This window comes from Myotis davidii, unplaced genomic scaffold, assembly GCF_000327345.1.
Source record: "Myotis davidii unplaced genomic scaffold, ASM32734v1 scaffold1597, whole genome shotgun sequence".
Taxonomy (NCBI): domain Eukaryota; kingdom Metazoa; phylum Chordata; class Mammalia; order Chiroptera; family Vespertilionidae; genus Myotis; species Myotis davidii.
This window is the reverse complement of record NW_006289394.1, coordinates 255183-270102: the sequence shown is the minus strand read 5'-3', so window position 1 is coordinate 270102 and position 14920 is coordinate 255183. Positions and strand designations below refer to the sequence as shown.

Genomic DNA, 14920 nt, shown 5'->3' with positions numbered 1-14920 from the left:
GGTGCGGGTGAGGATGCGGAGAAAAAGGAACCCTCGTGCACGGCTGGTTGGAATGCATACTGATGCAGTCACTGTGGACAATAATATGGAGTTTCTTCAAAAAATTAAAAATGCAACTCCCATTTGACCCAGTAATCCCACTTCTAGGAATATATTCAAAGAAATCAGAAACACCAATCAGAAAGGATATATGCACCCATAGTTCACAGTAGCGAAATTTACAATAGCTAAGATTTGGAAATAGCCTAAGTGCCCATCAGCAGATGAGTGGATTCGAAAACTGTGGTACAGCTACACAATGGAATACTACATTGCTGTAAAAAAGAAAGAACTCTTACCACTTGAAATAGCATGGATGGACATGGAGAGCATTATGCTAAGCGAAATAAGCCAGTTGGAGAAAGATAAATATCATGTGATCTCACTCATTTGTGGAATATAATTAACAACATAAACTGATGAACAAAAATAGATCCAGAAACAGAGAAGCATCAGAACAGACTGTCAATCCTCAGAGGGAAGGCAGGGGAGTGTGTGTGTGTGTGTGTGTGTGTGTGTGTGTAGCGGAAGATGGTGGGGGGGGAGATAAGAGATCAACCAAAGGATTTGTATGCATACCTATAAGCACAACCAATGGACACACACTAGGAGGTGAGAGCATGTGCTGGAGGGTGAGAGTGGCCGGGGAGAGGTCAATGGGTGAAAAAGGAGACATATGTAATACTTTAATCAAGAAAGAATAAATTTCAAAAAAATACTACATGCTGACCTTTAAAGTCTATACGAAATGAATGATAAAAAACTGAAGGAGCAATGGAGCATTAGAGGGAATAGTATTCTAACCAGTTCATTAAAAAAATTTTTTCCATTGGAGCTGTAACTTGGAAGATGAAAATGTACCCTCCATGTAGAAATATGGGGCATTTCAGGTAAAGAATAGATGAGACAAAAGCTGACTCTCAAGGACCTGCAGGTATTTTCACAGTTAAATGAACCGTAGACTGCAGTTCCCGTCCTGGTGTCAAAGTATCCCACTGTGGAAAACTCACAAGGGGTTCCAGGAGACAATTTTCCATCATCTGAAATTAGCATTCACTACACACATCTATACATTAAAATGTTAAAATCAGAAGAACAAAGAAAACTCACCGGGATACTGTTTTGCTGTTAACTCTAGTTTATGAGACAGCAGCATAGCTCCAGTGGTGTTATCTACTGTATAAACCTGTACAGAACCACTGCAAAAAACAAACAAACTTCAGTGAAAAAAGATAAACGCAAATATAAAAAGCATTATTATGGGAACGCTTATGTACTGCTGGTAAGTATATAAACTAGAACAAAACGAAACTGTAAATAAGTTGTAGTCATCTCATAAGTTTGATCAGATACATATTCTGTAATCTAGCAACTTCACCTCTAGCTATACCAGAACATCCTTGTCATGTACAATGTTCATCATCGTATTCTGTAAAGTGCAAAACATGGAAATCTGAATGTTCAACAATAACAGAAAGGAAAATGAACTGTGGTGTATTCATACAGTAATATACCACATAGTATTAAAAAGAAATAAAATTTAGTTACATACACTAAAATAGGTAGCATAGGTATACAGTATAATTGTTTCTAATAGTAAAAAGCATTCAAAACACAGTAGTTAAATATACTTGTGGTAAAAATGCAGCAAAGTCCTAAGGTACACTAACTGCAGACCAGTGACTGTGTTTGTGGAGAAGGGGGCAGGCAGGGCTTCATCAGCTTTGGTAATGTGCTTTCTCATGTTAGATGGTAATTTATATAAATTTTCATTTTATTATTGTTACATCTCATTATTTTTAAAATCTATACACATGATACACGCTCTTTTGGGCATAAGGTATATGTAATTATTTCATTTAAAACATCTTTACAGCCCGGCCGGTGTGGCTCAGTTGGTTGGGTGTCATCCCATGCACCAAGAGGTTGCTGGTTCTATTTCTGGTCAGGGTACATGCTTAGGTTATGGGCTTGATCCCCAGTAGGGGGCGTGTAGGAGACAGCCAATTGATGCTTCTCTCTCCATTTTCTTTTCTTTCCCTCCTCTCTCTAAAATCAATAAAAATATATTTAAAAAACAAACATCTTTACAAGGGTCAAATTTATGAAGGACCAGAAAGCAAAACAAAATATATGTTACTTCTGAAGTACATTTCAAAACTAAACTTAATGATCATTTAAAAAAACATTTCTGCTTATGAAGTTTAAAAAAATTTTTTTAACACAAATATTGTTTGGGGCTGCCAGAATATCCTGGCACTTATGCACGCTTCTCTGTGGCAGGAGAAGTCAGATGGTTCCCACAGCAGCTCGGATCCACTTCCATCCAGGTCCAACTTCCCTCAAGGGTTAGGAATGGGGCAAAATAAAACACCTGCAATAACGGGCCACCTGCAGCTACCTCACAGCTCATTAATGCTCTATTTCTCTCTCTATTTATTTAAAATAATTTCTCTTGCCACATCCTTCAAGTTAACATTAATCTGTTTTTGATTTGGGTCTTCTTTGTATCTTCGATGCCTCAGTTTAATACTCAAATGGGATCCTCTACAGATCTCTGGAGTTCTCTCCTTGTGCCACTTTCTCTTTGGTGTCTGTCCTGTGAGTCTTAGGTGCTTTGGTCTCCCCAAACTCTCATTTCCAGGTACTCAACTCAGGGAATCTGCCAGGCTCTATCTTCCAACCTCATGCTATGCCCTGGAAATTCTCAAAGTAATTAATGCTGGGGCACTTGTAGAGTTTTCTTATTTTGTTTCTCATCTTTCAGGGATTGCTGTCTTTAGTTACCTGATGTTCTATTTCTTGAATTCAAAATGCCTGTTTCATATGTTTGTCCATTCTCTTGTTTTAATTTCAGGTGGCAGAGGAAATTTGATCTGTTATCCCATCTCAGTCAGAAGCCAAATGCCTAAATGTATCTTTCCAGACCACCTACCCAAACACCTGGCTGAAAGACAACACTAAGTAGCTAGCAGGTTTTGCTTTGCATTTGACACACTGTCAAGTGCTAACTCTGGGTTGCTGAGCTCTAACACATCAGTGAGGAGTTCAAATATTTCTCATTTAAGAAGTAGGTATTAAGTCACTACTTAAAAAAACTGAAAATTAACCCTTTAAGTATTCTATAGTGCCTATACATTTTTTCATTAAAAGATACTATTTGCTAATCATAAAGCAAAAACATCCTATACAATAAAGAGGTAATATGCAAATTAACTCTTACACCCTCACAAGATGGCTGCCTATGACAGGTTGGCAAGGGGGTTAGTGAGGGACAACCAAATGACTGCACAAGCAGGCTGTTTGTCCATACTACCCAAAGCAATCTATAAATTCACCAGGCAGGTGAGCGATTACGAGCCAGTGGTCTTGGGGATCAGGCCTAAACCGGCAGTCGGACATCCCCCAAGGGGTCCCAGATTGGAGAGGGTGCAGGCTGGGCCTCTAGTCTTTCTATAACAGAGATATGGCTACTACGACCATAAGTGATCAAAGTTAGCAGTATTAATACTAGGACAACTCGATATTACTATTACACAATGCCATAGGAAGTACACAACATCATGAATGGCAAAAATGTTTAGCCAAATCTAAACAAACCTTTAAATATAAAGGTAAATGTTAGGTTTTAAGACTGATCCCCTGAAAATTGGCATCCTAAAAGAAAGATGTCTTCTTACAGGATTCTACAGGAAAACCAATTCCTAGAAAAATACAGCTACAGTCTAGTGCTCAAGGCAATTAATCCTGGTAAGTGATGGCAGATCAGAGCTAAAAGACACTAGGCTGCAATGTCACACAGCTATAACCACAAAACTTACACCTCAGCCCATGATCATGACAGATGGGTTGGTACTCTCCCAACCAATGAACACTTTGTACACCATAAGAGTCTACAGACACTAAATTCAAAATATTGTGGCATGTGGGGATGGTTTCCCTTTTGGGTGTGTGGCAGTTAACTGATGAAAACTGAGACGAATGAAAAGCTGAAGGCCAAGACTCTACCTTCATTACCCCGGGGAGAGCTAGAGCACCTCTCCTGGATTCTCACATCGGCCTTGCTAGACCCTTGGGTGCCAGCCCTGAATGTAGGTGATGTGAAACTATATCTGCCACTGCTCATGTCTCTGAGTTCCCCCTAAATGATGACATGTGAGCTTCCTAGTCATTAACTATATTGGCTCAATGAGAACCAGCTTCAAAGTTCCAGTCATTTCAGGTGTTAGAAAAACTAATTAAATGGCATTATGAAGAAAGAATAGAAATTTAGAATGTGAGACATTCTATAAACAACTGACATGGACTCTTAAAAAAAGTTTATGTCATACAAATAAGAAAAAAAGATGTAAAGATTGTTATAGGCAAAAGGTGACTAAAGAGAAATAATAATCAAATATAATTCACGAATTTTGCTTGATTATGGTTGGAACAAAGAAGCTATAAAAAAAAATCTTGGTTAATTTCAACATGGCCCTGATCGGTTTTCCAAGTAGTTAGAGCATTGGCCCGTGGACCAAAGGGTTATAGGTCCAATTCCCAGTCAAGGGCATCTACCTCAGTTACAGGTTCGATCCTCAGCCCCAGTCTGACGAGTGTGGGAGGCAAACAATTGTTGTGTCTCTTTCAAATCAATGTTTCTCTCTCTCTCTCTCTCTCTCTCTCTGCTCCTTCATTCTTTCTAAAAAATAAAATCACTGGGAAAAATATCCTTGGGTGAGGATAAAAAGAAAAATAATTTCAACATGAATTGAGTATCAGATCTTAGTAGGGGTTTATTAATTTTCTCATATGTGATAAAGTTATTGGGTTTTTATAAGAGAATGTCTCTCTTTTTTTTTTTTTGGAAACCAAGAAATAATATAAATGTCCACTAACAGCAAAAGCAGATAAATTATGGTATATTCATACACTGTAACATTATTTATAAATAAATCAAAAACTATTTCAGCTACAGGCAAAGAACTTGGGTAAATTTTACAATATTGACTGAAAGAGTAAGACACGTAACATAGAATATAATTCTATTCATATAAAGTTCAAAATCAGGTGAAACTAAATTATGTTCTTTAAGAACACATACATGGGTGATAAAACCACAGAGATAAAGAAATGATTATCACAAAAGACAGAAAATTGGTTACCTTTAAGTGAGTCGGGGAAGGGACAAAAGTTGTGATTAGGATGTAGCCGGGGTAAAACTTGTATTGGCTGGCAATGTTCTATTTCTTGGCCCAGTTTTGAATAGATATGTGTTTGTATTAAATATATTTGTAAAATGGAATATTTGCAGTATGCACTTTCCTGAAAGTATATTTTTATTTTACAATATGAAAATTTAAAAGGATATTACAAACTTTATGCCAATAAATTTAACAGTGCATATGAAAAAAAAAAACAATTTCCAGAAAAATATAAATTGCCAAAATTACTTAGGAAGAGATAGACAATCTGAATCTTCTTAAATCTATTCTTAAAACTGAATTAAACCAGTAACACAAAAAATTCCCATACAGATAATTCTAGGTTCAGATGGCTTCATTAACAAATCTGACCACAGAGAAGAGAATGAGAAGGACAAACCCTCCTCAACTTGTTTTATGAGGCAAGAGAGTTACAAACTAGGAGAGTAAGAAAAATTATAGGCAAATGTACTCATGAACATAGACTTTAAAATTCTAAACAAAATATGACCAAATCAAATTTGTGAATATGAAAAAAATACGCTTTTTCTTCTTTCTTGTACTAAGTTTACTTTTATTTCTACATTTACCTCTTTAATAAAAAGCAGTGTGAGAGGATGAAGTTTCCTTACTTTACAAAGAGATTACTGAGAGTGTAATGAAGGTGGTGATGAATTATACATGTGAATTATTTATATTAAAAAGATACTTTGACACTTATACCTGGAGATTATACCAGATGTATGTTCTACAGAAACATTAAGTCTCATTTTTAGGGCAAATGGAATTTTATATTTAAGAAAGTATTAAAGACTAATGAGCACTATACATACTGTAAGGGATTACTGTAAGTATCTGATACAGGGTGGGACAAATAGGTTGCCAGTTATTCATATGGAAAATACACGTTAATAAAGAATAATACAAGAATAAACTGTATTTTGTGAACTCATAACTGTAAGCCTACATCACCCATCATGTATAATCTTTTTAATTGAGCTAAAATAGCCTGACAGTCAGACATCATTGCTGTTTTCTAATGTATCCCAAGTGCTAATAACTGTGCCTGGTACATGGCAGACACACAGATATGTGCTAAATAACTATATTATATTTTAATTCTAAAACATGCATTATTTGTATTAAAACAAGAAACTGATTTTATATATGAGCTTTAAATTTGCTCCTTAACTAAAGCATATCCACTGATTCAAAGACAATGTCAACACTGATGTCTTAAAAAGAAAAGATTATATAAAAAAGGAAAAAATATCTTCCTGATCCTGTTAATAAAGAACCTACATTTTAACTGATTAAATTTTTTAAACTTGTAACTCCATTTCTGGCCACTGAAGAAAAGCTCACTTTTACAAATTAAGATAATCTCCAAAATCTGCCCTTTACATTGGTTTGTTCCAACCTAAAATACTGTTAGATTTGCCCTAGCTGGTTTGGTTCAGTGGATAGAGCATTGGCCTGTGGACTAAAGGGCCCTGGTTTGATTCCTGGTCAGGGCACATGCCCAGGTTGCAGGGTCAATCCCCAGTAGGGGGTGCACAGGAGGCAGCCGATCAGTGATTCTCTCTCATCACTGATATTTCTATCTCTCTCTCCCTCTCCCTTCATCTCTGAAATCAATGAAAATATATTAAAAATAAAATACTGTTATATTTTATATTAAGGCTGATTCATAAATTATAATGGGATGACAAACTTGACAACTATATTAGGAACAGCTGATGTTTTTAAAAACATTATTTTTTGCAATAACACTTAAATTGCAGAAGTCTATATATTACCTCGCACAACCAAATGCCATTAGTCGATACTTGTTATTTACTGCTACACAAGTTCCGTCAACAACATCTTGTGGCCAAACTCCATGAAGCTGCTATAATAAAGGAAAGCAGTTAAGGTTTAAAAAGTGTTCTCCAAAACACACTGTAATCAATATAATTCTCCTTCAATAAACGTAGTTTCATAAGGTATTACTTTACTTGGTTTCAACTGGATAAAAAAATATTCCATCAGAACTACTATCTGAATTTTCTCCCTTAAAACATCAATTTCATTAATTGTTTCAATAAATATTCCCCAAATGAGCTCAGTCCAATGCTGATCTATTTACAGAACACTAAAAACTGGATATTTGATCTCTAAATTCAAATTAAATGATGATGACTCCTGTTAGGATATAAACCTCTTGACAGCACAAACTGCTAACTTGTTCACTATTATTATTCTTATAGTCAACTAGCACATAGCTCTTAGCACACAGCATAATGGCTAGACAATCATACACTTCACAAAGTGTTCCTCCTGATATTTCCAGCACCCACCTGGCACCATACATAACTATTATAATACTGTTGACTGTATTTCCTATGCTGTACCTCACATCCACATTATTTGGTATATTCTTTACCAGCAATTCATAATTTGTCAATTGCTGACTATTCTCTATTATTCCTTTGCTTTATGGAATAAGGGATAATAGCATGGTATCCGGCACCCTGATATCTTAGGTCTACCACTCATTTGCTGAAATAATTATTTCACCTTTCCAAGCTTTGGTTTTTTTAATCAGTAAATTCCTTACCTCTTAGAGTATTTTAAAGATTAAATGAGAGTGTACACACATGTAAACCACTTAATACAATGGCTAGCATTAAATAAATGAATGTCACTATTATTAAATTTATATGCTATTTTATTCTGAATAAGAAATATAATAGGCTCAGCTCCATTGTGCTTATGAAATCAAGGACATCTTAGATTATAAATTCTAAGGCAACGCTCATCATGACAGTTTAGTAAGCACAAAAAAATAGCACACTACAATATACACTTTACTTTTAGATGATCCCAATGGTAAACATTAGAAGACTCAATATAATTATGACTTTTTTGAAAATATACTACTACAGACTTTATTTAATTACTAAATGAGCTTTATAACCTACTATCTAACCATGGAATATTTGCTTCTTTTGTAGAAATTAAATTTTAAATTTTAATAATAAAACTGGCATTATTTTAGGTTACAAAAAATGGTAACAAGGGCATTGAGCATTATTTCTTTGGATGACTGCTTACTGAAATTCATTCCTGCAACAAGTATTTTTCAGATGCCTATTATTCACCAGGCACTGCTCTAGGTGCTGAGGAAACGGCAGGTATTTAAGCACACCCAAATCCCTACTTGTATTCTGCCTTACATTTGTTAAGAGGCTGACAAATTAAAATAATTATGCAGTATATTGGAAGTTGGCAAATGCTACAGAAATAACTAATAAAGCAATTATGGGGAAGAGGGAGTATGGGGGAAGGATGTAATATTAAATGGATTTGTCTGTGAACATGTGTTTTAAGGCAAGTATGGAAGGAGATATATAAAGTACAAAAGCCCTATCAGAGATTGCATTTCTGGTATGTTCAAAGAACATCAAAGAGGCCTGTGCAGAAGGGGTGGAGTGAAGGAAGAGGAAGTAGAAGATGAGGTAACAGTTTTTTCTCCAATTTATATATTGGGAATCATTGGAGTGCCTTTATTTTTTAACCTTTTCAATTATGAATTATAAATAGTTGCCTACAAGAATGAAAATTGGGTATGAAGAGAGCAGGGAGGGCAGGAAATCTCATTTTTCTTTAGCGTGTCTAATAGACAATTATTGGTCTACTTATACTATATATATATGTGTGTATATATACATATTTTTTATTTTAAAAATTAATTCACAGGTGAATGGGGTGGAGGGGATCTCTGTAATACTTTTAATAAAGATACTAAATAAATAAAATTAATTAACAATAACCCATAAAATCATAAATTAAAAAATGGGGGAGGGATTTAGTAACAGACTAAAATTACTCAATGCACAATAAATAAAATAAACATTCAAAGTAAGCCAGTCATACCTCTGCAGTAAACCTACTGGACACTGGTGTAATAAATCCCACTTTACCATCGTTGAACACCACAGCAAACCCATCAAGTGTGGCACAGTATTCCATGTCTCTGATGTGCACATCTGCAAAGCCCAGGAATGAACCTGCTGATAAAATAAGTACATGAAATATAATAAATAATTCCCTCACATTTTTGCTTAAAAACCCTGTAAGGATAGTTAAAAAGGCAAAAATAATGACCTAAAAACATTAAACAATGCAACCACTCCTTCCTACTGAGACACACACAAACAACTCCCTTGCATAATTAATTCCAAAGTAGAAAAATCAATGTTCATCCACTGCAATGTCTAACTAGGTTATGTAACATATTAATCATCTGGTTCTACCCCATGCAGAAAGTATAACTACCTCTAGATGACTGTAGATCTAGTGAAAAGGGTACTGTGGAAAGATTAATAGCTTTCTTTCCATTTGTCATTCCTTCCCAGTGAATAAGATGAAGCTGTCCATCAGAAGTAGCAACCAGGAGATCTTCCAGCACAGACTGCAAACTGTAGGAAAGTAAGCAATTTGTTATCAGTTACCTTTTAAGAGAGTAAACTGGGAAATCAATGAGTATGGATATAATTGCCCTAGAGAATATTCATTCAGAGAAGATAATGAAACCACTTACAAAACTGTCATTTATTTACAATTTAGTTATATAGTAACTTTATGTGTAATTTAATCTAGAATCAGAAATTCTGGAAGAAATGGAAGACTACAAACAGCCATAGTCACAATTTGATGAACTCAGTTAAAAACTAGAAATACTGGAACAACAAATTAGAAGATGGAAGGAAGAGTGGTAGCTGACAAGAGGCAGAGAAAATATAAAAAGAACAATGAATGAAAAGATGACGATCTGGAGCCATTGAGCACAGAGTAACACTCCACTCATCCTATCCGACAGAACTTTCACCAGTGATAAAGTGTTCTGTACCTGCATGTCAAGCACAGTAGCCACTAGCTACACATGATAACTGCACTCTTGAAATATGGCTAGTGTGACAGAACTGAATTTTAAATTTTGCTTACTTTTAACTAATTTAAACTGAAATGAATTCATTTCATTAGCGGTTACTGTACTGGAGAGCAGTTTTAGACCACTGTGTTTCCAAGGTTATCATGAGTCTCAATTTGTTCATCTACTGAACAAATATTTATTAAGCCGATGCTCTGTAGCAGGTGCTATGCTCTCTGTTGGAGATTCCAAGGTCAATAAAATAAGTTTCTCCCTTTAGAAGAACTCTCAGTTGATTAAGTATTAAAAAGTAATAACAGACAATCCTCGGGTTACGTTGGACTCGACGTACGTCGTTTCGCGGTTACTACGTCGCCATTTCCCATTTATTTATAAAAAAAGAAGTTCCATCATTTCGACGTATGTACATATGTACTTTATGGTTTTTATTATTTGCTTACCACAAGTAAAGGTCAGGAATTGTTATCTTTCTTTTACTTTTTTTTTTTTTTTTTTACTGTTTTCACTTCATTACTGCTGTGTATGTGCTCCATCTGAGTGATGCAGGTGCTTATGTAGGTGGGTTCCGACTATGGCAAAAATCGAGTTACGTCGCGCAGCAGGAACGGATCTCTGACATAACCCGAGGACCTACTGTATGCAGTATAATCTCAGCACATATTGATATTTGCAAAGAGATTTATTTTTTATTTTTATTTTTTCTAAAATATATTTTTATTGATTTCACAGAGAGGGGACGAGGGAGAGAGATAGAAACATCAATGATGAGAGAGAATCATTGATTGGCTGCCTCCTGCATGCCCCACACTCGGGATCTAGCAGGCATATGCCCTGGCCAGGGATTGAACCGTGACTTTCTGGTTCACAGGTCGACGCTAAACCACTAAGTCACGCTGGCCAGGCTGCAAAGAGATTTAACATTTACTTACTGAGTGGCAAATAAATGCCTACTTGATTTACTCTTACATGCCCAGGCCCTAGGGCAGTGCTAGTTATATTTGGCAATAAATGTTTGTGAAAGGAGGGAAAAAAGGGGAATCCATAAAGGAAACTGCAGAAGTACTGGCAGGGAGAAAGAAAAAGAGAATAGCAGAAGAAACAGCAGAAATTAGTACCAAGAAAACCTAGGAAATAAGATGAATTTAAGAAAGAAAACTCAAGAGTATCAAAGTAGAAACAAGAATGATAAAATGTTGCGTGTCTATAATATATACTCTAATATACACTATTAGAAAAGAGTATAATTCATAAACATTTAAATCCATAATGGTAAAAAATGTTTTAATTCTTAAATTAAACCTTCAATTCTTTGGAAAGTTGAGTTCAGTGACTCATTCCCCAAGGATTTGAGACAATACTGAAACAGAGTAGAACATGTCCCCACACCCAGATCCATCTCTTGAACACCAGAGCATTTGTACTCTTAAGTAAAAGTCCCAGTTTTAACTTTCACCTTTTAAAGTATTATACGTGTTCTTTCATTTCAAATTTATATTTTTGTGATAAAGTTTATATGTAGCATGTGTTGAGCAGAATACAAAAACTTACATTTTAGATCTGCTACTACATGTGAAAAGAGGCGAATGAGCAGAACAGTCATTGTTTTACCAATGATTTTCATTCAGCAGGCCTCAGCCTAGGTTTTTTTCAAACTATATTTTCTCTCTCTCCCCTGCTCCTATCTTCCTAGAATTACTGCATATGACCAGATTATCCTGCAGCATTTTAACTGCCTGTTAGGTAAAACTCTTCTGACAAAGTTAACGTAATTAAGAATCTCTACATCATCACCCACGGTGCTGTGAAAAAATATGATCTCACATGTGAGTAAACCGGGAAATGTGACCAAGAGTCAAGAGAAAGAAAATCAACCATAAATAGACACACACAAAATCCTGATGTTGGAATTAAAAGATAACGACTTTAAAATAATTGTGATAATGATTTTAAAATGATTTTAAAAATGAGGAAAAGATATATAGCCTCATTTCATTAAAACTAAACAAACTCATTAAACAAAGGCTGAAGTCAGTTGTTAAAGTACTGAATAGTTCCAAAGAAGTTAAACAGGCCTTGTTCCAAGCCAATCAAGTGCCTGTCCATCACTGACTGCCTCACAAAGATCTTACTACTAAAGGATTAAAGCTTGGCATCATGGGATATCAGGACCCTGTACCAGTAACCAATACCCCATGTCTTTTCATTTATACTGGTTTTTTAATAGTTTGAAACCACATAAATATACTCTATATCCTCAGTGAGCCTCTCTAATTACTAACTTCATCATGGGCTTTATAACAACTACCTGATATTCCAGAGGTGTTTTTTTAAAAAAATATAATTCATAATTATCAATTCTCAATTATGCAAATATATTTAATACCTAATTAATATTAAATACTATATACTACATACGGCTTTCTTAAGTGCCTAGAATGGAACAAGATACGGAATAAACTATGGTATTTATTATCATTTATTGTGTGGTAATGGTTAGTACTTTTAGCTTTCTATCCTCAATTAATAACAAAGTTTGGATGTTATACTTTTTTTTCAACAAAAAATTAAAAGATGGCAATAATGTTTGGGGAAAACAAATTTAAAAACACTCAGAAAATAAAAAATAAATTAATTAAAAAAAGATAGCAGTACTTTTGCCATCTTATGCCTATAAGCAACAGTGTAACCATTACCCATAACTTTATATATTTTTGGTAGTGGGAGGGATAATTTGTACAAGATGGCAGGAATTCTTTGTTTTAAAGGCTTTTTTTCTATCCCATTTCCATGAACCACACAATTGTTACCACCAGGTGGAGGTAGAACACCATGCTGTACAGTTACACCCCGTTTGGTACTCACAGACATTCAAAATCCCTTTGCAACAAATTACATTCTTGAAAAGAAATCTATATGCTGAAATAAAATCTGAAGTAAAGAGCAACTTTTTGACCAAGGTGATGAACAATGTGTACTCAATATTTTATAACCCTGATCACATTTAAGCAAACAAAAACCAAACGCATTTTTTTCTATAAGAATATATAAAAAGATAGATTAAACAAGGCAAGACAATTGCCAGCTACCTGTATACAATTTCACTTAATATGGACCAGTATCTGTACTATATTCTAACAAAACAGTGAAAGAAGCTGTTCATTAGAACCGTGAATCAGAAGAATTTTAAAAACATACGTATTACATTTTTATAGTTCAATATATTTACACTAGAGGTCGGGTGAATAAAAATTCATGTACTGGAGGGGGGCAGTCCTTCAGCCAGGCCTGCCCCCTCTCATAGTCCGGGAGCCCTCAGGGGATGTCCTACTGATGGTTTATGCCTGCAATCTGGCCTCCCTCTGCGGGAGGCAACTGGGCCAATTAGGGAAAGGCACTGCCCCCATCACCCCGGTGCTGCTGCTGCCACTGCTGCAGCTTTGTCCGGAAGGACATCCTGAAGACGTCTGGTTTATGTGGTCTAATTAGCATAATACCCTTTTATTAGTATAGATATTACATCCATATGGTTCAGTATTTATTAATAGTACATAGTAAAAAGTCTTTTTCCCAAAACTGTCCTCCAACCACTCAGTTCTGATGCCTAGTTTTATGTATTCCTCCAGAACAATACAAAGTCTACCACCATGTGCTCCTTTTAAAAAACAACAGCATTCTTGTATAGAGCACACCTTGCTTTTTCTCCCAAAAAACATATTTGGGAAGTTTTCATCAGTAAAGGATACCCTCACTGGTTTTACAGATGCATCTTAGTCCCACTGTACAAATATAAGAAAATGTATTTAAACAGATCCCTACTGATAGATATTTAGCTAGTTTTCAACCTTTTACTACTGTTAACAATCCTATATAATAAATCCTATATAATAAAAGGTTAATATGCAAATTGACCAGTGAAACGACCAGTTGCTATGACATGCACTGACCACCAGGGGGCAGAAGCTCGATGCAGGAGCTGTCCCCTGGTGGTCAGTGCACTCCCACAGGAGGAACGCCACTTAAAAGCTGGGCGGTGGTGGTGGCGGCAGGAGCCTCTCCAGCCTCCATGACAGCGCTAAGGATCCCCCAAGGGGTCCTGGACTGCGAGAGGGTGCAGGCCAGGCTGAGGGACCTCCCCCACTCCAGTGCACAAATGTCGTGTACCAGGCCTCTAGCGTACAATAAAAAACCCTGTATGTCATTCCCAATATGTATTATTATATGTGCAAGATTAATTCCTAGAAGTAGAAATGCGAGGCAAAGGCCATGAACATTTCTAACTTTAATAGATATTGCTTAATCAACTTCCATAGAAATAACATGTCAAATGTGAAGCAAATAAGAAAATAAAATTAAGAAAAAACTAAGATGGCAGCATAGGCAAACACCGGGAAATTGCTGCCTCCCACAACAACTTCAAAAATACAACGAAAAGACAAAACGGACATCATCCAGAACTATAGGAAGGCTGGCAGAGTAGAAATTCTACAATTAGAAGGAAAGAAAAGCACACTGAGAGCCAGAGGAGCTGCAGAAGTAAAGTGCAGAGGTACGGAGGCTCGAGCACGCGCGCGCGGAAAGGGGCGGGCACCTGAGGACGCGGCTGTCTTCTTGAATCGGGAGGGAGTCACAGCTCCCGACTGCTCTGAACTCCAGTTCTGGGTGAGTCTCTGGGACCCCGACACATACGGGGAGAAACTGGACTGTCTGGCAGTGGGTGAAACTCGAGGGCTGCTTTCTCTCAGAAGTGCTTGCAGCTATTACA

General features: G+C 36.1%; 1 protein-coding gene across 4 annotated transcripts in view; it reads right to left on the bottom strand.

Annotated features, from left to right (window-relative positions):
- The window catches only part of RIC1 (RIC1 homolog, RAB6A GEF complex partner 1), a 76943-nt gene that overhangs the window by 40638 nt on the left and 21385 nt on the right, over positions 1-14920 (bottom strand). For 2 of the 4 annotated variants that reach the window (XM_006761609.2, XM_015562517.1), the window contains exons 4-7: positions 9543-9685; positions 9141-9277; positions 7022-7113; positions 1150-1238 (exon numbers count right to left, since the gene is read on the bottom strand). In XM_006761609.2, coding sequence (XP_006761672.1) covers positions 1150-1238; positions 7022-7113; positions 9141-9277; positions 9543-9685 — 461 coding nt within the window. Of the gene's footprint in view, positions 1-1149; positions 1239-5183; positions 5304-7021; positions 7114-9140; positions 9278-9542; positions 9686-14920 lie in introns of those variants that run through there. The other 2 variants (XM_015562516.1, XM_015562518.1) reach the window with 2 other exon arrangements.